A 27,447-nucleotide genomic window follows, 5' to 3' on the forward strand; every position below is an offset into this window, starting at 1 on the left:
GGGGCTCGATCTCACAAACTGTGAGGTCATGACCTGAGCTGAAGTCAGACGCTTAACCGACTGAGCCACCCAGGCGCCCCATATATTAGCTTAATTTAAATTACATACAAAATGCTGCTCCTTTATAGCTTCACACCTACCCCTTTCAGGTATTGATCACAAAATTACATCTTTATGCAGTGTGTGCCCCTAAACGTGCATTAGTCTCTTAAATAATGTAGAAAACAAAATGTGGAGTAACAAACCAAAATTTTGGGTGTCCTTGTCTTGTTCCTGATGTTAGTCTTCAGTCCTTCACCATGAATTATGATGTTGGGCCTTTTTTCAGATGTCTTTTTCTCAGGTTGAGGAAGTTCCCTACTATGCCTAGCTTGTTGGTATTTTTTATCATGAATACATGTTGAATTGTGGCAAAAGTCTTTTCTGTGTCAGTTGCTATGGTCATGTACTTTGTATTCTTTTCACTGTTAATTTGGTGGAATTTAATTGATTTCAAATACTGAACCAACCTTTCATTACTAGGACAAACCCTACTTGGTCACAGAATATTATTCATTTTAAATTGCTGCATTAGATTTGCTAAAATATTACTGTGGGTTTTCGTGTCTGTGTTCATGAGGGAAATTGGATTTCTTTCTTTTTTTTTAACCTTATTTGTCTGGTTTTGTTATCTGCGTAATGCCTCATAAAATGAGTTGAGAAATGTTTCCTGTTTTATTTTCTGGACAAGATTGGATAAATATTTGATAGGCTTAGTCACTAAAACAATCTCAGTCTGGAGATTTCTTATTCAGAAGATTTTAACGACAAATGCAATTTTTTAATGACATATATTTGACTGAAACATTAGTTTCAGGTGTACAACATTATGATTTGATATTTTTATATATTGTGAAACATAATAAATCTAGTTAGCATCCATCACCACACATAGTTATACTTTTTTTTGTGATGATAACTTCCTTTTTTAAAAATGTTTATTCATTTTTTGAGAGAGACAGAGAGTGAGCAGGGGAGGGGCAGAGAGGAAGCGAGACACAGAATCTGAAGCAGACTCCAGGCCCTGAACTGTCAGCACAGAGCCTGATGCGGGGCTCGAACCCATGAACTGTGAGATCATGACCTGAGCCTAAGTCGGATGCCAGACTGAGCCACCCAGGCATCCCGATAACTTCTTTTTTTTCAAAGTATTTTAAAGTATATTTATTTTGAGACAGAGAAAGAGAGAGAGCAGGTATGGGGGGAAGGGCAGAGAGAGAGGGGGAGAGAGAGAATCTCAAGCAGGCTCCACACTGTCAACATGGAGCTTGATGCTGGGCTTGAACTCACGAACCATGAGATTATGACTTGAGCTGAAGTCAGATGTTTAACCGCCTCAGCTATCCAGGTGCCCTGGGGATGATAACTTCTAAGATCTGTTTTCTTAGCAGCCTTCAAATATACAATACAGTATTATTAACTATAGTTACCATGCTGTACATTACACCCCCCATCACTTATTTATTTTATAACTGGAAGTTTGTACCTTTTGACCACCTTCACCCATTTTGCCCACCCTGACTCTCTGCTTCTGGCAACTACCAATCTGTTCTCTGTACCTGTCTGCTCAGTTTTAGTTTGTCTTTTTTGTTTGTTTTTTATAGTGTACATATAAGTGAGATTGTAAGATACTTGTCTTTCTCCATATGATTTATTTTACTTAGCATAATTTCCTCAAAGGCCATCGATGTTGCAAATGTCAAGTTTCCTTTTTAGTGGCTGAATAATATTCCAGTGTGTGTGTGTGTGTGTGTGTGTGTGTGTGTGTGTGTGTGTGTGTATTCAGTTTCCTTCATAGGATTGTTCAGGTTATCAATTTCATCTTGGTTGAGTTTTGGTAATTTGTATTTTTAGAAGAAATTTTCCATTGTATCTATGTTGCCAAATTTATGTGTATTGAATTATTATTCCTAGTTTCTCATTATTTTTATTCCTAGGGGGTCTGTAATGATATCCCTTCCTTCCTTCCTTCCTCATGTTGGTAACTCCGGTCATCTTCCTTTTTGTCCGTGTTATTCTTCTAGAGGTTTATCAATTGTATTGGCTTTTTCAAAGGCAAGCTTTCAGTTTCATTGATTTTTCTCTATTGGTTTTGTATTTACTTCCATTGATTATTGCTCCAATCTTTATTGTTTCATTCCTTCTGCTTGCTTTTGGTTTATTTTGATCTTTTTTTCTGGATTTTTAAGGTGGAAGCTTGGATTACTGAGTTGTTTTTTTTCCTAATCTACAAATTTTATAAGTATCTGACACATTTTAATCTGTTGTATTTTTATTTTTGTCCAGTTCAAATTATTTTACAATTTCCTTTGAGAATTCCTCTCTATGAACTTGCCTTTCCAGAACTTGCCATCTGTTTCATATTTTCATGAAGGTTTTTAGTGGTGACATGATACTCATTTATATTGCCTTATTAAGGATAATCATAGCTACCATGTATTGAGTACTTTCTATGACCTAAGCATTATGTTGATCAGTTTTACATGGTCTTATTAAATTCTCTCAACAAACTTTTGAGCTAGGTACTGTGATTAGCCCGGTTTTATGATTGGGGAAACTGACACACATATTTTAAGTCATTTGTCCAGAGTCACTCAACCAGTATGTGGTAGATCTGGAATTTGAGCTTAGGTTTGTTGCCAAACCCTGAATCCTTCACCATTATACTCCATTTCCTTTCATTACTTCATTTCTTGCCTTGTCAGTAAGATTTTTTTTTCTTTTTTTTTTTTTAACGTTTATTATTTTTGAGAGACAGAGAGCACGAGCAAGCGGGGAAGAGGCAGACGGAGAGGGAGACACAGAATCCGAAGCAGGCTCCAGGCTCTAAGCTGTCAGCACAGAACCCGATGTGAGGTCTGAGCTGTCAGCACAGAACCGATGTGAGGTTCAAATCCACGAACCTCGAGATCATGGCCTGAGCCGAAGTTGGATGCTTAACCAACTGAGCCACCCAGGCGCCCCAAGATTATTTTCTTGAAGGCAGATACTATGTGTTATACTGATCTCCTTTTCCCTACAGCCCCTGGAACAATATTAGACATAATAATGGATTGATTAATGTTTGTGGAACTAAATTTAATGACAGGAACTGACCTGGAAGAGAATTAAACCCATGACATTTGCCATATTGCCCCAGTTTCTTACCAACGAAGCTAATTTAGCTCAGTATCCTACACAAAAACAAAAAAGCTGACAAAATATTTGTGATGATAGTAATGGCCAAGACTTTGAGCTGTCAAGGAGATTTATGAGCATGACTAACTGAACAGAAGTCTGTATCCAACAGACGTCTGTTGTGCTGCTTGGTTCTGGCCTTCAGTCTGTCCTTTTGCTTTCTATGCACCTCCTTTTCATCCTTTGAATTTTTTTAACAGTCCGACTCTCACTTGATTTCCCTTTTTTCTCCTTGCCTCCCTTTACATCTTGAAGCTTTATGCAAAATTTTCATCATTTATTTATGAAATGCATATATGAGTCTTACTATATACAATGTGCTCTTCTAAGTACTTCAACATATTAACTCCTTATGACAGTCCTACGAGGTGCGTACTTGTTGTTCCCATTGTATAGGTGAGGTAACTCCCATAGGACTTTCTAGTAGCCCATTATCCGTTTCCCATACCCAATAGAAATGGCAGGCTGGAGGTGGATATAAAGTGAAAACAAAAGCCTTTGCCTTTCATATGGCCACTCACTTACCTGTCTGGCTGTGCTTGGAGTCTAGAGAGGGCATGACCCTCTCTCCCCTTAGGCAATCTGGAATCTTTTCCTACCTGGCCTACAGTCTGACTCTCTCTCTTTCTGCCTCCTAGCCTACAGTCTGACTGACCTTTTCCCTCTCTCTCTACAGTCTGACTGATTCACTCACACACAGACACACACACACACACATATAGACACACACGGAACATGTATAATGTTCATCGTTCATATCTTGGATTTAAAGTAGTCTACAGTGACAAAAGCAGTCTCAAAACTTGGCGAGACCCGAGTGTGACCTCTTCCTCTGACTCTTGCTGTCTCTATGATTTGTGGCAAGTCATGTAGGCACTTAGTGCTTTGGTTTTCTCAGCTGTGAAGTTAAAGAAGATGATAATGATTATAATAAAAACCGATGGATAAATGAGATGATTGCATCTGAGTTCTTAACCCAGCAGTTGGCACATAGAAATGCTCTGTACATGCTAGATCGTTTTGTAATTATTGATATGTAAGACCTTCCCATATATTAGAGATAATCCACTCTTTGGCATATATGTAGCTTATAGAACTGAATTTTGGGGATCTAGAACAGGCTTGTCTTCATCTAGGAATTAAATAGTTGTTTTGAATCTCTGTTTTAAAATGTTTATTTACTTTTTAAGTAATCTCTGCACCCAACATGGGGCTTGAACTCACGACCCCAAGATCAAGAGTTGCACGCTCCACCAACTGAGACAGTCAGGTGCCCATGTTTTTGAATCTTGATGTTGGTTTTATTTTCTTTATGTTTGGCCTTCCATGGGGGCCCTTGGAATCAATTTCGTCATCCTCACGATTTCACTTCTGGTGCCCAGATATCTTTTTGGCCTTGTGTAAATGCCAGTATTCTTTTAAGGCCAATAGCAAAGCCTGGCACCAGAGTCCAGCTTTACCTGGACTCTTAATGTGATGTTTCCCTCTCCCCTCTCCAGGGTGAATGTTTATGCTGTGGCTAAATAAGAATGTTTATGCCTGGGGCCTCCCGTAGGCAGGCCCAGAGACAGAGTTAGGCCAGGCCTGGAATGGCTATTAATGAACCCTGCCCTAAGCCCTTGAGGCCTGAGTAAGAATTCTCAGCAATCGGTTTCTCAGAGCACAGAGTGCCCCTCTCGAATGACCCTGTTATAAAAGCATGGTCACGTGGCCAGCCCTGGGAGGCGGGAGTGACACTGCATTGGCGTACCTCCTTCCTTTTGTGGACTTAGCCAAGTCCTGTTAAACTGCAGGACCGTGAGGACTTGGCGTGGCCTCAGAGCATTCTCCCCTTGGTCACCAACCCCCCCCCCCCCACCGCCCCAAAAGCATATGGAGCCCTGGCCAGGGAATAAATAGGGTGGCTTCCCTGAAACCCAAATGGAGTTTGGAAACACAAGCCTCCCTGACTCTCCACCTGAGGTCACATTTGGCCGGGAGGAGGGGAGGGGAGCTCTGGTATCAGGCAGCAAGAGGGATCTAGGAGTTTGGGGTCTGAAGTTAGAGAAACCTGGGTTCGAATCTTGGCTCTTCTATCTTGAGTGTGGTGTGAACCAGGCCACTTTGCATCTCTGAACTTGGTTTCCTCCTCACCAAATGGGAAAAGAAGGAATTGTACCTGTCTCGTAAGATTGCTGTCAGAATGAAGCGAGATAATTCATGTCAGGCAGTTAAGTAGATATGCGCTGAGATTACGTTAAGTGCACGGTACCAGCATCCTCGCGGCATTGGTAACAACGAGTAACAGTAGTGAACAGACTGGGGGAAATGAAAAACCACCTTTGGGCTTCTGTGCTGTCCTCGTGGGTCTCCTTGTGATGCCTCTTAGTCTTAGGCACACATCTGTGAGCTTCGAGAGAGTGCCTGAAGTTCTTGGTGGGGGGGGGGGGCTTCAGAATATGGAGTCCTTTCCCATTCAGGGCATGGGAGAAATCCTGGTATCGCAGGGCTGCTGTGTGAGTGTGCATGTGTGTGTGCGTGTGTATGTGAGAGAGACAGAGCACTCTAGTGTCTTGAGGTCCAAAAGGCCTGTTGACTGCGTGGTGGTTGTACCTGACCCATCCAATCCACTTTCCTTTGGGAGAAGGACTGTCACTCTTGACTTCTCCTTCAGTTTTAAAGGACCATTTGCTGGGGCGCCTGGGTGGCTCAGTCAGTTAAGCATCCGACCTCAACTCAGGTCATGATCTCGCCATCTGTGAGTTCGAGCCCCGTGTTGGGCTCTGTGCTGACAGCTCAGAGCCTGGAGCCTGCTTCAGATTCTGTGTCTCCCTCTCTCTCTCTCTGCTCCTCCCCCACTGGCACTCTGTGTCTAAAAAAATAAATAAACATTAAAGAAAAAAATAAAGGACTGTTTGCCTTGAGTGATGAAGGAAGCTGCTTAAGTCCATCTTCAGAGCCCTCACAGGCAGTTTGTTTCTGACTTGGTTGTTCTTTTTTTAAAAATGTTTATTTTTGAGAGAGAGACAGAGCACAAGCAAGGGAGGGGCAGAGAGAGAGCCAGAGAGAGAATACCAAGCAGCATCCACCCTGTCAGCACAGAGCCTGACACGGGGATCAAACCCACGAACCATGAGATCATGACCTGAGCCGAAGTCGGACCCTCAACTGACTGAGCCACCCAGGTGCCCTCTGACTTGGTTTCTCTTGACTTATACAGGGTTTCTGGCTTGTGTTTTAACAAGTCTGGTATTCAGAAACAGTATTATTACTGATGCTGGAGACTGGTGGTTTTCTTCATCTTCTTCTACCCCCACCTTTCTCTTTTTTGTTTTGCTTTAAAGTCACAAAATCCAATCTGTAAAATCGATCAAAGAAAGCCTGGAAGCCTGCCACTTCTGCCGTCCCCACCTCTTGCAGCAGCCTGGAAAACATTTCTTTTTTTAAAAAAATTGTAAAATATTTATTTATTTTTGAGAAAGAGAGAGACAGAGAGAGACAGAGTGCAAGCTGGGAAGGGGCAGAGAGAGAGGGAGACACAGAATCCGAAGCAGGCTCCAGGCTCTGAACTGTCAGCACAGGGCCTGGAGGCGGAGATCCAACTCACAAACTGTGAGATCATGACCTGAGCTAAAGTCGGATGCTTACCCAAGTGAGCCACCCAGGTGCCCCCACTTTGTTAAAAAAAAATTTGTAACGTTTATTTTTGAGAGAGAGATAGAAAGTCAGCTGGGGAGGGGCAGAGATTGAGAATCCAAAGTGCCCTGAAGACATGTCTAAGAAAGTGGCAGAACACAGTTGACAGAACACTGCGTTCGGCTCGCCACATTAACCAGCCTTTTTATACCTGGGCTGCAGTTTGGGGGAAAAGGATCGGACATAGCTGTGTAAATAAACAAGCACGTTACAAGAAACAGAGTGTCTCCTCCACTGCGGTAACAGGGCAGTTGCTTAGTATAACCCCTCTTTTTGACAGTTGCCTGAGCTGCGGTGGCTGAAGCTGTTGATTGGGACCGATTGGAGGCTTAGGGAGCACAGAGCTCATTGTGGAATGAAGTGGTGTAGCTAAAGCGCGTTGAGGGGGCATTTGGGGGAGTTTGAGGCAGTGGTCAGAACATTTCATTCGTGCAAGACGTGCCGCTTTCAATTTATTATGCGTGTGCGCCAACACCAGTGCCATTTTACACAGAGAGTCGCTTGTTGACATGCTCTCCCACATGGCAGGGCGTAACTTGACACATTTTTGCCCGCCTTTGCAGCAGAGTCCGAGTGTGACCTGGACTTTTGTCTGTTTTTCCTCTCCAGGCTCCAGATGCACATGTTGAATGGAGCGCTTCTGGCCCTGGTGTTTCCTGTGGTAAATACCCGGCTGGTAAGTTGCCCCTTCTAGAAACACAGCAGCAATGTACAGAGTAGTCTTTGCTCGCTCTTTCACTATCCAGTGCTTGCCCCCATGCTTAGCTCAGTGTGCCCATGTGAGTGTTAAAATATCTATATATTTAATATTGAGGTTTGACATAGCGCTATTTGGATGCAGCGGAGCTTGGTAGGTAAGGGTGGGAGTATTTGATGGAACTCTAGGCCTGCATTAAGAGTTTAGGATAGACTGAAAAAGCCTACAGGAACTCTTGGAGAGCATTGCTGGAGAGAAGGGGGGCTGGGAGACTCACTTTATTAGAGGTTTCCAGGTGTTCTAAGGGGCTCTCGTTTGGACTCAGCCACATTGGCCCAGAATAATCTGATGGGGAGCCTCAAGGCCTGTCCGCTGTGTCAAGAGGCCCCTTGGGAAAGAATTAGATACTTTCCTGCATTCACCCAAACCTGCAGGGCAGTCTGGGCCACCCTCCCCGCCCCCCCCCCCCCCCCCCCCGCAGTGGTTAGCAAGTAGAATCCCGCTGTAGCGGGGGCGGGGAGGGGGTGGTTGATAAATGGGCATAGAGAGAAACAGGAGCTATAAGGCTGGGGTGGCAGGGCCCTGTCCTCAGACTCCCTCATGTGGGACTCTGGAGGGATTCGCCGCACATGTTAGAAAGCACAGGAAGACAAATCACCTGTAAAATCCTTGCTCCTGCTTTCTGTTTTCATGACTTACTTAAGTTTGCATCATGCATTAAGATCGCAGTGTAAATCTCACAATGCTAATCCTTCCTCTTTGGATAGCATTTTATAGTTTACAGGGTCTTTTCAACATAACAGTTACGGGAGGTAGATAAGGGCAAGTATTATGGCCTCTTGTTACAGAGGAAGAAACTGACATTCATGGAGTCACACAAGTTCTAAGTGGCAGAGTTGGGAATGGAGAAGCCTCTAGATACTATCAGCACAGCTAACCTTCACTCTCTCCAAGGATGTTTTCACACCCTCCTCACAAATACTCACGTATACCCTTACGATTGCTGTATGTTTCTAGGTGCATATTGTACATCAATAGAAATTAAAAGAAAAAGCATTCATCTAAGGCAGTGATCTTGAACCCAGGCTCAACGTTTTGCTCCAGGCTCACCCAGGGGTCCTTAAGCAAGCAAACAAACAAACAAATGAACAGCAGCAACAACAAAAACAAACAAAAACCATTGATGCCTTGGAGCATCTGAGTTCTTGATCTGTGACACAGCCTGGGTATAGTGTTTTTAAAAAGTGTTCCTAACGTGGAGCTGTGGTTGAGGACCACTGATTTTGTGCAGTAGCTCTGAAACTGAATGTCCACAGCAGTCAGCCTGAGGAAATGACTAAAAAATGAGGCTTGCCAGACCTCACCTTTGGCAGGTCTGATTACAAGGATCGGGGATGATGCCAGGAAACAAGCGTTTGTAATAAGCCCCCAAGGAATGTCGATTGCCGGGGTGCTCCGACCACCCTTGGAGAATCAGCATCCTAGGTGATCGTAATTCCCAGTAACTCCAAACGCGGAAATCCAAGTGTGGTCTGAGGACCAGCCTCATGTGGGTGCTCCCTCTTAGAAATGCAGAATTTTATTTAATTTATTATTTTATTTTTATTTTTTTCAATTTTTATTTTATTTTTTATTTAAATCCAAGTTAGTTAACGTATAGTGTAATAATGATTTCAGGAATAGGGTTTAGCAATTCGTCACTTTTTTATAACACCCAGTGCTCATCCCAACAAGTGCCATCCTGAGGTCCCATCACCCATTTAGCCCATCCCCCCACCCAACACCCCTCCAGCAACCCTCAGTTTGTTCTCTGTATTTAGGAGTCTCTTATGGTTTATCTCCCTGGTTTTTTTAAACGTATTTTAAATTTTATTTATTTATTTATTTACATTTTTTGATGTTTATTTGTTTTTGAGAGACACAGAATACAAGCTGGGGAGGGGCAGAGAGAGGGAGACACAGGATCTGAAGCAGGCTCCAGACTCCGAGCTGACAGCACTGAGCCCAGCATGGGGCTCAAACCCACAACCTGTCAGATCATGCCCTGAGCTGAAGTTGGATGCTTAACCCACTGAGCTACCCACGCGCCCCTGTTTTTATTTATTTTTGAGAGAGAGAGAGAGAGAGATACAGAGCATGAGTGGGGGAGGGGCAGAGAGAGAGGGAGACACAGCATCCGAAACAGGCTCTAGGCTCTGAGCTGTCAGCACAGAGCCCGACATGGAGCTCGAACTCACGACCCATGATATCATGACCTGAGCTGAAGTCAGATACTTAACCAACTGAGCCACCCAGGCAGCGCTCCCTCTTTGTGTTTATCTTATTTTTGCTTCCTTTCTCCCATGTTCATCAGTTTTACTTCTTAAATTCCACATATGAGTGAAATCATACGGTATTTGTCTTCCTCTGACTGACTTATTTCGCTTAGCATAATACATTCTAATTCTATCCATGTTGTTGCAGATGGAAAGATTTCATGCTTTTTGGTGGCTGAGTAATATTCCTGTGTGTGTGTGTGTGTGTGTGTGTGTGTGTGTGTGTGTGTGTGTGTAGTGCTGCTATAAACATTGGGGTAGAAATGCAGAATTTTAGGCCCCTACCTCAGACCTACTACATCGGAATCTGCATTTCAATGCGTGGCTTACAGGGCCTCCCAGCTTTCTTCCACAGAGCCCAAAGCATCTCGTAGATAGACCAGAGGAGCTCCCGAAGGGGGAAGTGCCAGGCTGTGAGCTGGGTTCAGCAGGCCCGGGCTGCTGTAGGTACCTTTGCTCTCCCTTCCGCATTCCCCACAATGTACGACTTGCCCAACTTCACCTGAGTCCTTCACCAGAACACCTGCCTTGGTCTCAGAGCTGTAGGGGCTCTGAAGAACGGTGCCCAAGAGCGGTACAAAACAAACAAATTGTGCGCCCAGGGATGTGGAGCCGCGCTGCGGCGGCAGAGAAGTGGCTCTAGTGCTCTCTTATCCCATTTGTCCGCTCACCCTGTCACTGTTTTCTCAGATTGAGAGGTCAGGCAGATAAAAAGCTGCTTTCCTTCTTCCTTTTCAGCAGTTCTGGCAGATTCTAGGAAGGGGCAGTGCACCAGAAAATACCACCTCCACCCCAGGCTCACACAGTCAGTGATCCTGAGTTCGAGTGCTTCTGGCCCACAGCTCGGGCCAGTCTCTGCCATCCGTTGAGGTGCATATGGTTCCTCTACACAGGTTGCCTTCATCTCTCTTCCTAGTGGGACCTTTCCCACAAGGAAAGCCACATAGTCGTCTTGCAGGACCACTAAGCATAAACAGACGTGATGATTCCCATTGTGCGAGCTTGAAAATAAAGGCCCCCAAAAGCCCATTCAGGTACCTGGAGTCAGAAAGGCGGTGGTGAAGTTTTCATTCATTGTTATACCACAGCTGCATTCTTCACCAGGTCAGCTGACACTTCTGGAGCGCTTACTATGCGCCCAGTACTGTTCCAAGTGCTCTGGATGGGCTAACGTATTTGATCCTCACAATAAACTTCTGAGGCAAGGCACTGTTCATTATCCCCCAGATCGATGCCAGCAGCATTGGTTTTCTCTGAAGCCTCTCTCCTTGGCTTGCATATGGCCGCCATCTTGATGTCTTTTCACATGGTCTTTTCTCTGTGCACGCACATCCGTGGTGCCTCTCTGTGTGTCCAAATCTCCTCTTCCTGTAGGGACATCTTTCAGATTGGATTAGGGCCCACCTAATGGCCTCCTTTTAACTTAATCACCACTTTATTGGAGGCATTTCCAAATGTAGTGACATTCTGAGATTAGGCCTTGAACATATGAATTTTGGTGGGGACACAATTCAGCCCATAACAGCTTTACTACTCTGTACAGAAAACACTATTTCTCTTTCATCCCCTCTTTTCCTCCTTTCCCTCCTTCCTTCTTTCTCTTTCTCTCTCTCCCCTTCTTCCCCTTTCTCATGGCAGATTTGCTATTACAGTTGTTACAGCACCTAATACTTTACAAATACATATCGGGCTATAGCCAACCAGCTCATCAAGAATGTTCAGGTAACTTTCCTTAACATTGAAGCTTCTTTGATGAGCTCTCTCTTAATGAGCGATTCTAATCACTCTGGTAAATAATCTTGGTGCTGCTCTTTTTCTAAAATGAAGCTGAGAAGAGCTCACAGTCGTGGCTTCATTTGCTTGTGTTTTTGCAACTGGCTTTGCCTTGGTTTTCTTAGATAGTTGGGACCCCTCCTGGGCTACTTCTGACCTTCAGGACTTTTTGCTTTGCGATCCCTTAGTTGAATACAGATTGAGTTAAATAAGACGCAGGAAGATTGGCAACTCTTTAAGCCTGATAATCCGGTTAGGTAAGAACCCAGCTTTTGACTTCTGTTTCCGTCTTTCTTCTTTTTTATATAATCTTCAAAGTTTATTTATTTATTTATTTAGAGAGAGACAGAGACAGCGCAAGTGGGGGAGGGGTAGAGAGAGAGGGAAAGAGAATTCCAAGCAGGCTCCATGCTGCCAGTGCGGAGTCCTAAGCAGGGCTCGGACCCACAAAGCTGTGAGATCATGACCTGAGCTAAGATCGAGTCAGACACTTAACTGACTGAGGCACCCCAAAAGGATTTCTTCTTCTTCTCCTCCTTCTCCTTCTCCTTCTCCTCCTCCTCCTCCTCGCCACCCAGGCATCCCAAAAGGATATCTCCTTCTCCTTCTTTATTTTTTTTAGTAGGCTTCAGGCCCAATGTGGGGTTTGAACTCACGACCCCAAGACCAAGACTAACATGCTGCACTGAGCCAGCCAGGCACCCCTCTTTTGCTCTTTGTTCTTGACCCTTTACCATTTTAATCTTTGTTGTTGTTGTTGTTGTTGTTCATAAGCAGTAATCTAAAGGCAAGGAAAAGAAAATGAGTGAGTGTGTGTGCCAGTAACAGAGTCTTATATATGTTCATATATATAAAGACAGAGAACAAGGGAGTTCCAGGAAGTTGCCACAGTCAGCTAAAGCTGACTGGTCATCAGTGAATTTTCATTTGCTGTACTCTGTCCTGTGACTTCCTGGCACCAGTATATGCAGACTAGCTAGAGAATGCCTGGGTCCCAATTTCTCCTGGTTCTCCAGCTTAGAAGCTGACACATTAGAGGAAGGACCATATATTCCAGTGGCTCATATTATAAGGAAGAGCTCTTTACTGCCAGGATTCTGGAGATGGTCTTTTTCTGGCTTCAGGTGAAGTGTCTTAAGTGCTGTTTCTCTTCTTGAAGGGAAGGAGGAAAAATTCATCATAGAACTATTGATTATTAGATTAGCAGGGAGCTGAAAGCTTGTCTGGTCTCATCTTATCTTCTAGAAGCAGTCCTTAGAAGGATAAATGCCTTGCCCAGGAAGGTAAGGTGGGTGGCCCCTAAAATCCAGGTCTCCTGACTCAGACTTCAGAGCTGTTTTCCTATTCTATGATGGGAGTTCAGGGCATGTTTGAAAGCTGATGAGCCCAGATGCTGGAGATGCTTCTTAGTTCTGTCCATCTGAAAGAGTTGGGCCACAGGTTTCTCTGAGAAGCTGAAGAAGACTATAGACCCTCTTCCTAGATAAATGCACAAACACAACTGGGCAGATAATTTCAGGAGAGTCCTCTCCTGTCTCCCGCCAACCCCTAGCCCATCCGTGGATCCCGGGTTGAGATCACTTCCCACCCAAGCTGGCTATACTCCATGGCTCAAAGAATAGATGTGTTGCCTAGTTAATGAACTCCTTGTGATAGCTAGTGGCTTTTGGGCTGGTGGTGATGCTGGATTCCTTATCTGTGCCTGTGACTTAGCAAAACATACCCATTCCAAGCTAAAACACCTTCTGGAAAGTGAAAGCCGGGAGGTAGGAGCTCAGTAGGGTACCAATGGAACCTGGTTACATACTAGGTTCTCATTTCCATCTCTTACCTTGCATTGTTGTTGATCTAGTCATCACAATGAGGCACTGAGCGTGAGCTACATCTCTAGTCCTGTGCCTTTTGTCCTCAGATGCCCAGGAGAGGGCATCTGAATGTAGAGTGTTCTGAGCAAGGGAGAGTGGAAGCGGAAAACAAACATAAGACACCATATCTGCCTCCTTCCCAGACTGAAGACTCTGGCCTGGCCCGTTTGTTTTTTTTGTTTTGTTTTTTTTTACAGCCATCTGTCTTCTACTGGAATAATAATAAGGATGGTAATGATTCTTTTCATCAAGTTCCTTTCTTCTTCAAGGCTCAAAGCCTCAAGTAGAATTATCTCATTATCAAAATTGTCCATTATTATGTATCCTTGTTGATCTCTCTTCTTGCTCTTTTTCCCCCCTCCTTTCCCATCCCCCTGCCTTTTGTCTGCTTCCTGTTTTGTGAGAAATGGTTCTCTCAAATGTCCCTCACTCTGAGACTGAGTGGAAGAGGCTAGTAATGATTTTTTCATTACTGGGGCGGCTCCCTGGCATCCACAATCATTATCTTCATGTTCTCGAGACGCAGGCTTGTCGCTGGTACACCTTGTCCCCGTGTGTGCTGCTTGGGAAACTTCGCTTTCCCCCCGGGCAAATGGGGTTGAGAATCTTACTCTTTGCTAACTGGCATGTTGGAATGTGCTAATTGACCTAGAAAAGTTACTTCGGTGCCTGGCAGATTGAGCCGTTTAAGAAAGTTATAGTTTGGATCTTGGACCTGAACTAGGGACAGAATGTCCCTTTGCTTTCCTGAGAGCACTTAAAAGATAAAAAGCTTGGTTTTAGAAGAGACCTTTGCGTTTTGAAGAATTGATTTGGTCAAAATTTTGCCTCAGCCTTCTACAAAGGCCAGTGTGTTTCTGATGAGATGAAACCAAATTCTAGGGACTATTCTAGGATATGTCTAATAGCTGCCTTTATTTTAAGATTCATCTTTTTTTTAAGTTTATTCATTTATTTTTTGAGAGAGAGAGAGAGAGAGCGAGAGCGAGCAGGGGAGGGGCAGAGAGAGAGGGAGAGAGAGAGAGAATCCCAAGCAGGTTCCACACTAACTGCATGGAGCCCGATGCAGGGCTCAAACTCACAAACTGTGAGATAGTGACCTGAGCCGAAGTCAAGGGTCAGATGCTTAACCGACTGAGTCACCCAGGCACCCCAAGATTAATCTTTGAGAGCCTTCCATCCTCCATGAATCTAGCCCAATCACACAGTCCAGATTTTCATTGAGCAATTTTTGGTATTACGTATTGTGCAAGATGCTTCAGGGAATGTGGAAAGAGCCAAGGGTGTGTTCCTGGCTCTCAAGGAACTTGGCAGTTTAATTAGAAAGATGAGGCATAAATTATGGCAGTACTAAGACTGAAATCATGAAAAATACGTATCACAAGGCAGTCCGGGCTGAATTGCTAAATTGCAATTGCTCTGAGTTCTAAGATGGGAAGAGGATTAATATTAGCATTGATCAGGCACCTGCTGTATGTCAGGTAATTTACATATGTTACTATTTAACTCACACAAGAACCCCATTTTACCTGTGAAGAAATTGGGGTTCAGAGAGGTTTAAATGGCTTGCCCAGAGTTATGCAGTTCCTAATATGCTACAGCTGAATGCACTGCCTCTTGGAGAGATCAGTGGGTTAAGTGGTCCAAAAAGGCTTCTCAGAGAAATAAAGCCCAAAGTGAGCCTTGGGAGATGAATGGAATATGCATGCAATCACAGAAGAGCAAAGCAGTTCAACTAAGGGAATGCCATGGCTGGGCATGGAGGTAGGAAACTGCACACTTGTCATTGAGATTCTGAAGAACAGGATGAAGAATCATGAATTCTGGTTGTATATGTGGACATTGCATACCACTAGAAGATATCCATGATGCTGCTTCTGTTCCATCTTTTCACCCTTACCGTGTTTAGATTCTGGTGTATTTCTTCTCTTTTCCACCTCTACTAAGAATTCCTTACAGGCAGATGGGACTTTGCAACCAGAAAAGCTCTTTCACAGGTATCTCACCCTAATGTACTAAGAATATGGATGTAGGGAGCAAAGCTATGGATGTGGGCTCATATCCTGGCTGTGCTACTCCCGTGTGTGTGTGTGTGTGTGTGTGTGTGTGTGTGTGTGTGAAAGAGAGAGAGAGAGAGGGAAGGAAGCTGGCCAAATTACTTCTGTGGACCACAGTTCTCCTCATCTATAAAATGGAGGTGACAGTCGTGCTAACCTCCTAAATTTATCCTGAAGATTAAGTAGTTAACATGTGTGAAGCGTGTAGCACAGCACCTGGCAAACAGGACACCCTCAGTCAGTGTTAGCTGTTAATTATTAGTCTTGGGTCCTCACAAAAGTCCTGTGAGGTGGTATTATAATAAACATTTTGCAGATTGAGCCATCCAAAGTTTAAGTAACTTGTATAGGGATGCATAGACTGATCTGGCCTGAGAACTTTGGTCTTTCTGATACAAAGCTTATGGGTGTCCTCTTCTTTCTTTCCTAATTATGTAGACTGATTTTCAAGTATTAAGCCAAATCAACTCTTTGTGGTAAATTTTATACAGTACCCACTAGAGATTTGAGGGATGGATTATACCTTTAGGATTTAAAAAAAAATGTTTGTTTATTATTTTTGAGAGAGAGAGAGAGAGACAGCATGTGTAATGGGGGAGGGGCAGAGAGAGAGGGACAGAGGATCTGAAGCAGGCTCTGCTCTGACAGCAGTGATCCCCATGTGGGGCTCGAACTCAAGAATCACGCCATCATGACCTAAGCCAAAGATGGATGCTCAAGTGAGCCACCCAGGTGCCCCTGGGATTATTATTTTATTTTATTTTTTTAATAAAAATCAGATATGCTCTGTTGAAAAACCAATCAGGAATATAAAGAGAAAGCTAATCATTTTACCCACCAGCTTTCAATCCTATTCTGCCCACCCCTCCAGGGGTAAGTTGTGTTAAAGGCTTGTGTATCTTTCCACAGTTTTCTTCTGCTCATAAATGCAGAGCAAGATTTCCCTATTTCTAGGGTTGTTGGTTTGTGTGGGTTTTGATTTCCTACACAATTGGCATTACACTAAACATTGCTCCAGTGAATTTCCTTTAACGTAACAGATAATCCGTAATCTGTGCAGCTAATGGATGTATCTCATTCTTTTGTAACGGCTGCTTAGCACACCATAGTTCGGTTGGACTGTGTATTCAGCCAGTTTTCTAGGTTCCCAGCACTATATCATAACTAGTCTCTGTGGGCAAGGATAGTGTCTCTTGTGACATCTGTCCCCCATAGGACCATGCACCTAGCATATGGTAAGTAGCCACAGATAGAATAAATGAACTAGTCCACAAACCTAAACCTCTGTCTTGTCCAGGGAAATCCCAGGGATCCCTCTCACACATGTCCTGAGATCTTGGGAGTGAAGACAGAGGGATGATAGATGATATTTTTTGCAGGTGAACTATTTTTTTTTTAAACCACTTGAAATAATGATATCTTCCTGATCACAACAAAAGATATACACACTGTCAAAAATTTGTGAAATACAGCAAAGTATAAATGAAAAAGAAAAATCACTACCAGTGCAAAGGTGGTTATTTTTCACTACATTTTAAAAGAAACTGCAACAAAAAGCATGAGGCGTTTGTGCCTTCGTCTTTACAAATGTATGAATGTTTTATTTATATAAGTAATATCTGTTCATAATGGAAGAAAATAGAGAATATAGAAAAAGACCAGAATAAAACACATCATTTCAGTAGTAACAACTGTTAACATTGTTTGCTGCATATTCTCGAAGTCTTTTGTCTCTGCATAGATGGTAAGAGTTAGTCTGGTGTGGGGGTCAAAAGTGCCGACCCTGGAGCCATCCTGTCTGTGGTTTTGTGCCTGGCTCCTCTGTCTTTACCTCTGTGACCTTGCAAAGGTAACTAACTTCTGTGAACTCATTTTCTGAGCTATGAAATGGTGCCCAGGTGAATGGAGATCACAGGTGGTAAGCACTTGGCACTAAGCACCGTTCCTGATACTACCTTAGACATGGAGGGGTGTTCCTACTGGCATGTGCTTTTTTTCGATGTTTGTCTTCAGAACTTTGGCTCCATCTCCTTAAGCTGTTGGGTGATGGTGAAGTAAAGGGGGGGCTTTGTTTTTGTATTAGCCATGCTGAGCAAGATTAAAATTCCCTGGCAGGCTTCCTTTTCTGCACTAACAGTACCTTTGTTTTTTGCATTTGTTTCCAAGACAGCCTGTTTGATTAGCTATTGGCCAGCTCTCTCTCCTGCATTCTGCCAGGTGAATTAGGCTCACTCTTGGTTTCTCTTCCCATTTGAATAAAATGTCCAGACTCTTTGGTTTGCCAGTGAGGCCTGAACCCTTCAGCCCATGGAGTGAATGGCAGCAGTGAGTGAGTACCAGGGAGTAGCCTCTAGAGTTTGCCAGTCCTTTGCCTTTGTTTTGTTTTCCTAGAATGAGATTAGAAGAGCCTGCCTCCAGCGATTGTACCCAGTGCTTCTCATTCAGCCTTGAGCCACTACCCCACGCAATATTTCTTTATGCAATATGGAGCCTTATCTAGGGGGCGATTTCACTCTCTCCAGTCTGTGGGCCAGTTGTTCTTAACCCTGGCTGCACAACTAGAATCACCAGGGCTGATTTCGAAACATAACCATTTTCAGAAAGCACCCCAGTTAATTCCACTGTGCGGCCAGAGAAGCTGTGCAGCCTGCTCGAAACAGGTAATGTCTCTTGATCAACCACCAGCTTCCTCCTTTGGCAGATGGGATTAGGAATATCTGTTCTCTCCACCTCACAGAGACTTAGGAAGAACAGATAGTGGATAGCAAAAGGTAACAAAGAGATAGCAAAGAACTTTGAAAAGTTAAAAGCACTACACAAATGAGCCTTGTTCTCTCTCTCCCTTGCTCACAAGACAAAGAAAACTTATGTTTGAGAGCTTCAGTTTATAAGGAATGCTAAACAGAATTTGGGCCTGGGTGGTAAATTAGTGAAAGTAAATAAGCATTGTTTATATAAGCTTCTTTGGCCTTGAATTCACTGCCTTTGACAATAAGGATGTCTCCCTACTTTCTGGTGCAGAGGAAGTACCTTTCACATGGAAAATGCATTCCCTGCATTCTAGAGACAAGAGACAGGGGGTCAGAGTTATCTTGCACTGGCTGCTTCTTAAGTAACTTTAATTTAAAATAATCATTATGGCACTGTGGCGTATCTTGGGGCAGCCTGCCCTGGGCCCCCAGCGTCTCTCTATTTTCCCATCACCAGACCCTTGCCACCGGTAATCGACCTTCTGTCTTTATGGATTTGCCTATTCTGGACCTTACATCTAAATAGAATCTTATAACATGTGGCCTTTCCTGAATGACTTCTTTCACTCTACATAAAGTTTCAAATTCATCCGTGTTGCGGCATGTAGTAAGTCTTCATCCTTTTTTACGGGTGGATAATATTCCTTTGTGTAATATGCCACATTTTGTTTATCCATTTATTCTTTGATGGACATTTGGGTTGTTTCCACCGTTGGACCATTATGAATAATGCCACTATGAAAAATGACATTCTTATAAAAGTATCTGTTTGAGTGTCAGCTTTGGGGTAGATACCTAGAAGTGGATTTGCTGGATCATATGGTAACTCTATTTTTAACCTTTTGAGGAACTGCCAGATTGTTCTCCAAAGTGGCTGTACAGTTTTATATTCCTATCAGTAGTGTACAGGGGTTCCAGTTTCTCTGGACTCTGATCAGCACTTTTTACTGTTGGACATTTTTTATTATCCCCATCCTAGTGAGTGTGAAGTGATGTCTCACTGTGGGTTTGATTTGCATTTCCCTGATGCTGAATGATGTTGAACACCTTTTCAGGTACTTTTTGGCCATTTGTATGTCTTCTCTGGGGAAATGCCTTTTCAAATTCCCATTTTTTGGGAGGTGGTTTGTTTTTATTGTTCAGTTGTGACAGTTCTTGTGTATTCTGGGTACTAGACTTTTATCAGATGTGTGATTTGAAATATGTTCTCCTATTCCGTAGATTGTCTTTGCATTTTATTTGTGGTATCCTTTGAAGCACAAAATCATTGAACTCTGATGAAGTCTAATCTCTAATTTTTCTCTGGTTGCTTATGATTTTGGTATCACATCTAAGAAACTACGGCTAATCCACTGCCATGAAATTTTATGACAGTTTTCGTAGAAGAGTTTCATGGCACTAGCTCTTACATTCAGGTCTGTGATCCATTTCAAGTTAATTTTTATAATGTAATGTGTAGAAGGGGTCCAAATTCATTCTTTTGCATATGAGTAGCCAGTTGTCCCAGCACCATTTGTTGAAAAGACACTTTCCTGTTGAAATGTCTTGGATCCTTTGTCAAAACTCAGTGAAAAAATAAAAGTAAGGGTTTATTTCTGGGCCATCAGTTCTATTCTGTTGATGTATATGTCTCTCCTTATGGCAGCACCACACTGTCTTGATTCTTGTTGCTTTGTACAAAGCTTTGAAACCAGGAAGTATGGATCCTCCAGAGTTGTTCTTCTTTTTCAAGGTTGTTTTGGCCATTCTGGAGTCCTGCATTTCCATATGAATTTCAGGGTCATCTTGTCAATTTCTGCAGAGCAGTCCGGTGAGATTTTGATAGGGGTAGCATTGAATGTAGATCAGTTCAAAGAATATTGCTGTCTTGACAATATGAAGCCCTCCAATCCATGAACACGGGATGTGTTTATCTATGTATTTAGGTCTTCTCGAATTCTTTGCAATGATGTTTTATAGTTTTTGGAGTGTAGGTTTTGCACTTCCTTTGTTATAGTTATCCCTATGTATTTTATTCTTTGTGGTGGTATTGCAAATGGAATCGTCAGTTTCATTTTCAGATTTCTCATTGCTACTCTAGAAGTACAGTTCGTTTTTTCTATATTGATCTTATATCCTGCAACCTTTCAGAACTCATTTATCACTACTAGTGTGTGTGTGTGTGTGTGTGTGTGTGTATTTTTCAAGGTTTTTTTTTTTTTTTTTATAGATCATGTCATCCACAAATAGAAATAGTTTTACTTCTTTCCAATCGGGGTGCCTTGTATTTTTTTTTTCTTGCCCAGTTGCCCTGGCTACAACCTCTAGCACAGTGTTGAATAGCAGTGGCAAGAGTGGACATCCTTGTCTTAGGGGGAAAGCGCCAGTCTCTCATCATTATGATGTTAGTTGTGGGATTTTCACAGGTGCCCTTATCAGGTTGAGGAGGTACCTCCAGTACCCTTTAATAAATGTTTATTTATTTACCCTTGAGGAACCAAGGGTAGTAGAATGTTACCTAATGTGGAGTTAAGTTAGTTAGTAGTCATTCAAGCTTGGGAATTGGCTTAGGGTGCGAGAATGTCCTTTCTTCCCGAGGGGGGAGGTATGGTGATACTTCAGGGGCTGAGAATCATCTACATTCAAATTAAAATATAGAATCTCAAACATATTTAAAAGAACAGTTAAAGCTAATAGAGTTTCCATGAACTCACAGTGATACTATGTTGCCATGAGGCAATTAAGAATTAAAGGCAAATAAAATGATACTTCAGTGCTGGCATAGAGTAGGAGCTCCATAAATGGTTACTAGATAGTTCATATGCTTAGGATAGGTATGTTAGTTGGTTCAGACTGCCATAAAGCAATACCATAGACTAAGTGGCTTATGTAGCAGAAATGTATTTCCCAACAGTTTTGGAGGCTAGAAGTCAGAGATCAATGTGCCAGTGTAGTCCATTCTGGTGAGATCTCTCTTTATTTGTAGGTAGCCACCTTCTTTCTGTGTCCTCCTAGGGCAGGCAGAGAGCCCTCAAAATCTTTGGTATTTCTTCTTATAAGGACACTAATCCTGGGGTGCCTGGGCAGTTCAGTGGGTTAAGTGTCCGACTCTTGATTTCAGTGCAGGTCATGATCTCATGGTTCGTGAGTTTGAGCCCCACATCAGGCTCTGCTGATAGCATGGAGCCTGCTTGGGATTCTGTCTCCTTCTCTCCCTGCTCCTCCCCCACTTGCTCTCTATATCTTTCTCAAAATAAATAAAAAAAAGAAATTTTTAAAAAAAGGACACTAATCCCTTTGTGATGGTCCCACCCTCAGGACCTCATCTAAATCTAATCATCTTCCAAAGCGCTCCCCCCCCCCCAGATATCATCACATTGGGGGTTAGGGCTTCAACATGTGAGTTTTTGGGAGATACCAACATGTATTCCGTAACAGGTGGTTAGACCACTGTACACACCAGGTGTGGCCAAATTCGAAACTTTAGGAGTCATGATAACAAAGGTAGGGAATGGCAGGCACAATCAGATATTCACAATAGCTACCATGCCTTGAGAGCCTACATATGTGCCCGGAACTATGCTAGATTCATTAATTCCCTCATCTCATTCCACCCAGCAGCCCTGAAATGTAGATGATCAATCTCATTTATACAGAGGAGCAAATTGAGATGTGTGGGGCAGGAAGAGTTTTCCTCTGCCCTTACAAGACTCTTCTAGCTGGACCAAGAATTAAATTGACCTGAGCCAGATTAACAGGAGAAAATCAAACAAAGCTTAATAACGTGTATAGCTCCTGTAGACATGGGAGATACCCAGGAAGACTGAAAAGCTCCCTGAAGTGGCCGGCACCTTAAATACCATCTCCGGCTTCAGGCAACAGGTAACTTTGGGGGCAGGGAGTCAGTTATGGGAGGTTATTAAGGGAAAGCACAGTAAACAAAGGTAAGATGGTACTGCAGATGTGAGTTGTTCCTTTTTCCCCTGATGAGCACGTTCAGAAATTTAGAGTCATCCCCCCCCTTCTCGGTGGTGAGGAAGACGCCCTTACAACTGGAGATTTCCCTTATAAACGTAAATATCTCTTACAAAGGGTAACTTACTCCATTTGCAGAGTTGAGGTGAGTCTGTGGTTTCTTCAAATAAACCAGCTTGGAATCACCAATTTGCCAAAGAGGCGTATCTTGGGGTGGCAAAATTTGCTCCCTTACGGAAGCAAAGAGATGAAGCAACCCACCTAAAGGCACTGAGCTCATGAGTGGCAATATTGCAAACTAGAACCCACCTTTCTGTTTCCAAAGCCCATTGGCTTTCCACTATACCCCACCGTCCTCACTGTATTCCCCATCCTTGATGCTCAAAGAGTGGTTCACTGGCCAGCAGAATTGGCCTCCCCTGGGAACTTGCCAGAAATGCAGAGTCATGGGCCCAATCCTGGACATATAGTCTGCATTTTAACAAGATCTCCTGGGGGTTGGTGTGCGTGCAAAATTTTGAGAAGGCCTGGGAAGCAAGATTTAGAGGAAGCAAAATGACTGATATATAGTATGCAAAGGAGCAAAGGTGTCTCAGTCCTACTCAGGTCTTAATCCTGCTTCTGTTTTCTTTTTTTTTTTTTTTTTTAATATTTATTTTTGAGAGAGAGAGAGAGAGACAGAGTGTGAGTGGGGTGGGGCAGAGAGCGCAGGAGACACAGAATCTAAAGCAGGTTCCAGGCTCCAAGCTGTCAGCACAGAGCCCAATGCAGAGCTCGAACCTGTGAACTGTGAGATCATGACCTGAGCCAAAGTCGGGTGCTCAAGCGACTGAACCACCCAGGCACCCCCTGTTCTTCCCTTTAAGGAGACCTGTCTTCCAACAGGTGTGGGTGTGGAGCATACCTGGTAAAGACTGAGGTCTTCCTTGCTGGTCACTCAGCTACTGTAACTGAGGCCTACACGATAGGGCTGGGCAAAAATTTTGATAGTTTGCACTTTATGTAAGTTATACCTCAACAAAAAAGAAAGTGAAAAACTAGCACCTGAAATCCTAACATTCTAAAATCCACTGCAGGTGACTTTTAAAATGCATAGAGCCTCAATAGGTGAGGTGCCCCAAAGTAAGGTTGAATAGCTATTTTGCTTGTTGAAAGGAGCAAAGGTTAAATACCGGGAGTTCTAGATCCACGGGAGACCCATTCAGAATAGCCTCCAGCCAAATTGAGGAACACTGCAGAAAGCAGTTGGTCTCTGGTCATATGGAACAGGACCAGGAGCCAGCATAGGCCCCCCCCAAAATACACTTTTGTGAAACTCTCCATGTTTCGTTTTGATAGGATTACTCAAACATTAATTAGGGGAAGCCAGAGTGTAATCTGGATGTTGGTAAGTCATTTTACCACATAGTTCTTCCTGATAAGCTAGAGAGAGCTAAGGTCTCGGTAACGGTGCGGTTAGCTGGCTTAATGGTTTGCTGAACTAACTTAAGGGAGTGATGGCAAGTTCCATCAAGGCAAAGATGGCTCTCCAGAGTGTCAGATTTGCTTGTGTCCCAAAGCTGGGGAAGACAGCTATGTCAGGTGACAGTTTCCGTGTCCCAAAACGTCCTGAAATTGCCTAAGGAACAGAAAGGAAATTTTATACTAGTAAGGGTAAAGCTCAAATACTCACTTTAAAAAATCAACTAGATTCTAGCACTTTATTTTTTAATGTTTATTTATTTTTGAGAGAGAGAGAGCATGCAAGTGGGGCAAAGGCAGAGAGGGGGACAGAGGATCCAAAGCAGGCTGTGCGCTGACAGCAGTGAGCCCGATGTGGGGCTCAAACTCGAGAGGTGCGAGATCTTGATCTGAGCTGAAGTTGGATATTCAACCTCCTGAGCCATCCAGGTGCTCCTAGATCCTAGCACTTTAGAGCTTGGGAGGTCCTTAGAAAATCAGGTAATCTAACTATGTCATATCACACATGATAGGGCCCAGAAAGGGGGAATAACTAGGTCATATGGCCGGTGAGTGACAACACTTAAGACCTGCACTCAGGTCTTCCCGACTCCCAGACCAGTGTGCTACGTTCCCTGCTACATAAGTACTGAATGGGATGCTCAGTGTGTATGTGTAGGGGGACGGGTCCCCACACCAAACACTTGTGTGGATGAACACCAGCTAGGTATCTTATTACCATTTCATTCACTCTGATGCTGTCTGCCTGGAGGTGGCATCAGATCCGGCAGATTAAGGGCTCAGTCCTATGAGACTGCCTCCATTTCAGATGCCTGTCACAAGTCCACGTTGTCACCTGGGCTTCTGACTGACTAACTATAAATTGGAGGGGCCCATGCCCCCCTCCCTGGGTCCAATGAGCTTGCTAGAGCTGCTCACTGAAGTCCAAAACGTTGACTGATGTCTGCCAGTTTATTAGAAAGGATCTTTGGAGGATACCGATGAACAGCCAAAGAGGTATAGAGAGCAGGCTTCAGAAGGGTCCCAGGCGTAGGAGCATCTGTCCTCATGGAACGAGGGTGCCATTCACCCAGCACGTGGATGTATTCACCAGCCGGGGAGCTCAACAACTCTTACTGTTCAAGAGTTTTTATTACAGAGTGTAATGTGTCGCCGCTCTTTCCCAGAGGTCAGTGGGCATGGCTAAACACTCCCATCGTCTCATCCCTTTCGGGTGACCAGCCCCCTCCTGAGGCCCTGGTTCCCTGGGCAGCCATGGGCTTAAAGCTCCACCTGGTGGGGACAGGCCTGCACAGCTCTGCATCTGGGCATGAGGGCTGGAGGCGTGAGGCAGGTGTGCCCTGTCGTCCTCTGAATTAATACCCCGTCTTCTGGGGTGGCTTTGCTGTCTGTGGCCTGTTTCTGGCGTCAGCTGAAGGCTTTTTAATAAAAATGGAACCCAGAGGAGGAATGATAAGATATCTGATTTTAACCCGAAGTGAGAGAACACCAGATGTTTCATTCTGTCTGAAGGTTGGAGGGAGGAAAAGCAATTAGCAGCTGCTACTGATTTAGCAGCAGACACCTGCTAAGTGAAAATCTGTCAAACTGGCCAGGCTTGGCCCCGGAAGTGTTGTATGCCGCTTCTCAGACATTTCTGGGAATTGTAAATTATGTTGGCCCAAAATAGGTTGTGGGTGGCGGGGTGGGGTGGGGCGGTGGCGAGTGGGCTCTGGAGAAGCTAAACATGTCTGCATAGACCAGGATTGTGTTATTCTAAGATGACAGCAACTTAAAATGGCTTTTTGGTGGGTAAATGGAAAGGAAGAGAAGAGAAAGAATCTTTCCGAGGCTGCCTGGTCGTGCCCTGCTTCTCACCTGGCTCACAGGCCGCCCTCTGGGGTCCATTCCATAGGAGCAGAGGTAGGGCTGACGGAAGGATCAGGGGAGACCTGCTTCTCTTTCTCGACTGGTCCAGAGCACACCTCTCCCCTCCCCCAAGGACAGTGAGTCTCAAAGCAGGAAGAACCCTCCTCCACTGTGGGCTCACAGCAGCTCCTGCTCTGTGACAGTGACAGACTGTTGGCTCTCAGAGCCATCTGGACATCTTCTGCCGGGCTTGTGCTTTCCTTTGGCTTGAAAAGAGGCTTCTCTTACGGCTTTCTGCTTTCCAGAATTCTTTTGCAAGTAGACGTTAACTGCCGCTTCCCCCGCTCCATTTTCCTGAGGCCCACACTGAGACACAAACAGTGGAAACAGGAATTCATTGAGAAGGCCTTGGGGATCTGCATATGTGTTGGAAGGGGTGGGTGTTCGAGATATGACTGATGCTAAAGAAGGCCAATTTGTGATTCATCAAGATGGTGGTGAAAGACCTGGGCCGCTCCCATTCGGGCCTCGTGCCACATTCACTGATCGGAACTGTTGGTTCTCGGTTTCCAAGCCGGGCCAGAGGTCCACTGCAACTTGGGCCAGACTGATGGGCCCCATCTTGAGAGAAGCGATGGTTGCTTTCCCTGTGGAGCAGGCACCGGGGGGCGCTGTTGGCAGACGCATGGCCAGACCTGTCTTGACAGACTACCACCTGGAACTTTGTCCGGGCAACGTGTTTTGGTGTGCTCGAAGACCAGACTCCTCATTCTAGAGAGGGGATCCAAGAGAAGATTCTTTTTTGCTTTAACTGACTAGGCCCTTGGGCAAGAAGAGTCATTTCAGCTCTGTCGGAATTTCACTCCCTGTGTACCGCAGTGCCAGTGCAGGGAGGGAAAAAAGGAGCCGTGACAGAAGCGGGTGGGAGATCTGACATTCCCCACTCTCCAGCCAGTACTGGAAGGAGTTCTACCCTCTCTGGTCTATCCCTGGAAAGACCAGCATTCCAATCAATCCGTTTCAGTAGGAGGAAGAACCACAGCCCAAATCTGCATTGTGTGGGAACAGCCTCCCCTAGAGAGAGATCTAGGGACCCTGTCTGTGATGGAGTGTCCAAGGTGCACTCATGACTATATTCTGTCTTCCATTGATTACTACCAGAAATGGAAGTCTGGGTCTTGTTTTCCAGCCTTCTATGGTGGTGTCCTTACTGTTGGCGGGGGCAGTCAGGAGAACATTCTAATTCTGTTCACTGGTTTGGCCATCTGTCTAGATGTTCTCAGTGGTCTCCTGACATGTCTCTAAAGAAGTTGATAAATTTCTACTTTGTCTAGTATTATACCAAGTTCTGTGGGGTATCAGGAAGTCCATTTAACCCATCATGTGGCTAACATAAGCCCTCGGAATATGGATTTAAGCCATCTTTTGGGGCACCTGGGTGGCTCACTAGGTTGAGCGTCCGACTGTTGATTTTGGCTCAGGTCATGATCTCACGGTCGTGAGATCGAGCCCTGTGTCGGGCTCTGTGCTGAGCATGGAGCCTGCTTGGAATTCTCTCTCCCTCGGCCCCCACCAAATAAAAATACATAAATACGTAAACAAACCATCTTTGGATTTCTGAGCCCTTCAAAATGCCGGAAATCAGCATTTAGAGTGAGTCGGGTATAAGACCATAAAGTGCATGCAGACAGGGACCATTCGTATTTTGTTCATAATAGTTGACACATAGCTGGTGATCAGTAAATACCTGTTGACTGAATGAACGAACGGGTTGGTGTATGGGGGATCATGAAGGTAGATTCTAGCGTTGATTAATTCCCAGGGTAATATAATTAG

At 44.2% G+C, this 27,447-nt stretch overlaps 1 protein-coding gene across 7 annotated transcripts in view; it reads left to right on the forward strand.

The window, feature by feature from the left end:
- TMEM164 (transmembrane protein 164) overlaps window positions 1-27,447 on the forward strand; it is a 166,540-nt gene that overhangs the window by 90,604 nt on the left and 48,489 nt on the right. For all 7 annotated transcript variants that reach the window (XM_053201544.1, XM_053201543.1, XM_053201541.1 and 4 more), the window contains one exon: window positions 7,501-7,567. In XM_053201544.1, coding sequence (XP_053057519.1) covers window positions 7,501-7,567 — 67 coding nt within the window. The remainder of the gene's footprint in view (window positions 1-7,500; window positions 7,568-27,447) is intronic.

The sequence above is a fragment of the Acinonyx jubatus genome, chromosome X (genome assembly GCF_027475565.1).
Source record: "Acinonyx jubatus isolate Ajub_Pintada_27869175 chromosome X, VMU_Ajub_asm_v1.0, whole genome shotgun sequence".
NCBI classification, from domain to species: Eukaryota; Metazoa; Chordata; class Mammalia; order Carnivora; family Felidae; genus Acinonyx; species Acinonyx jubatus.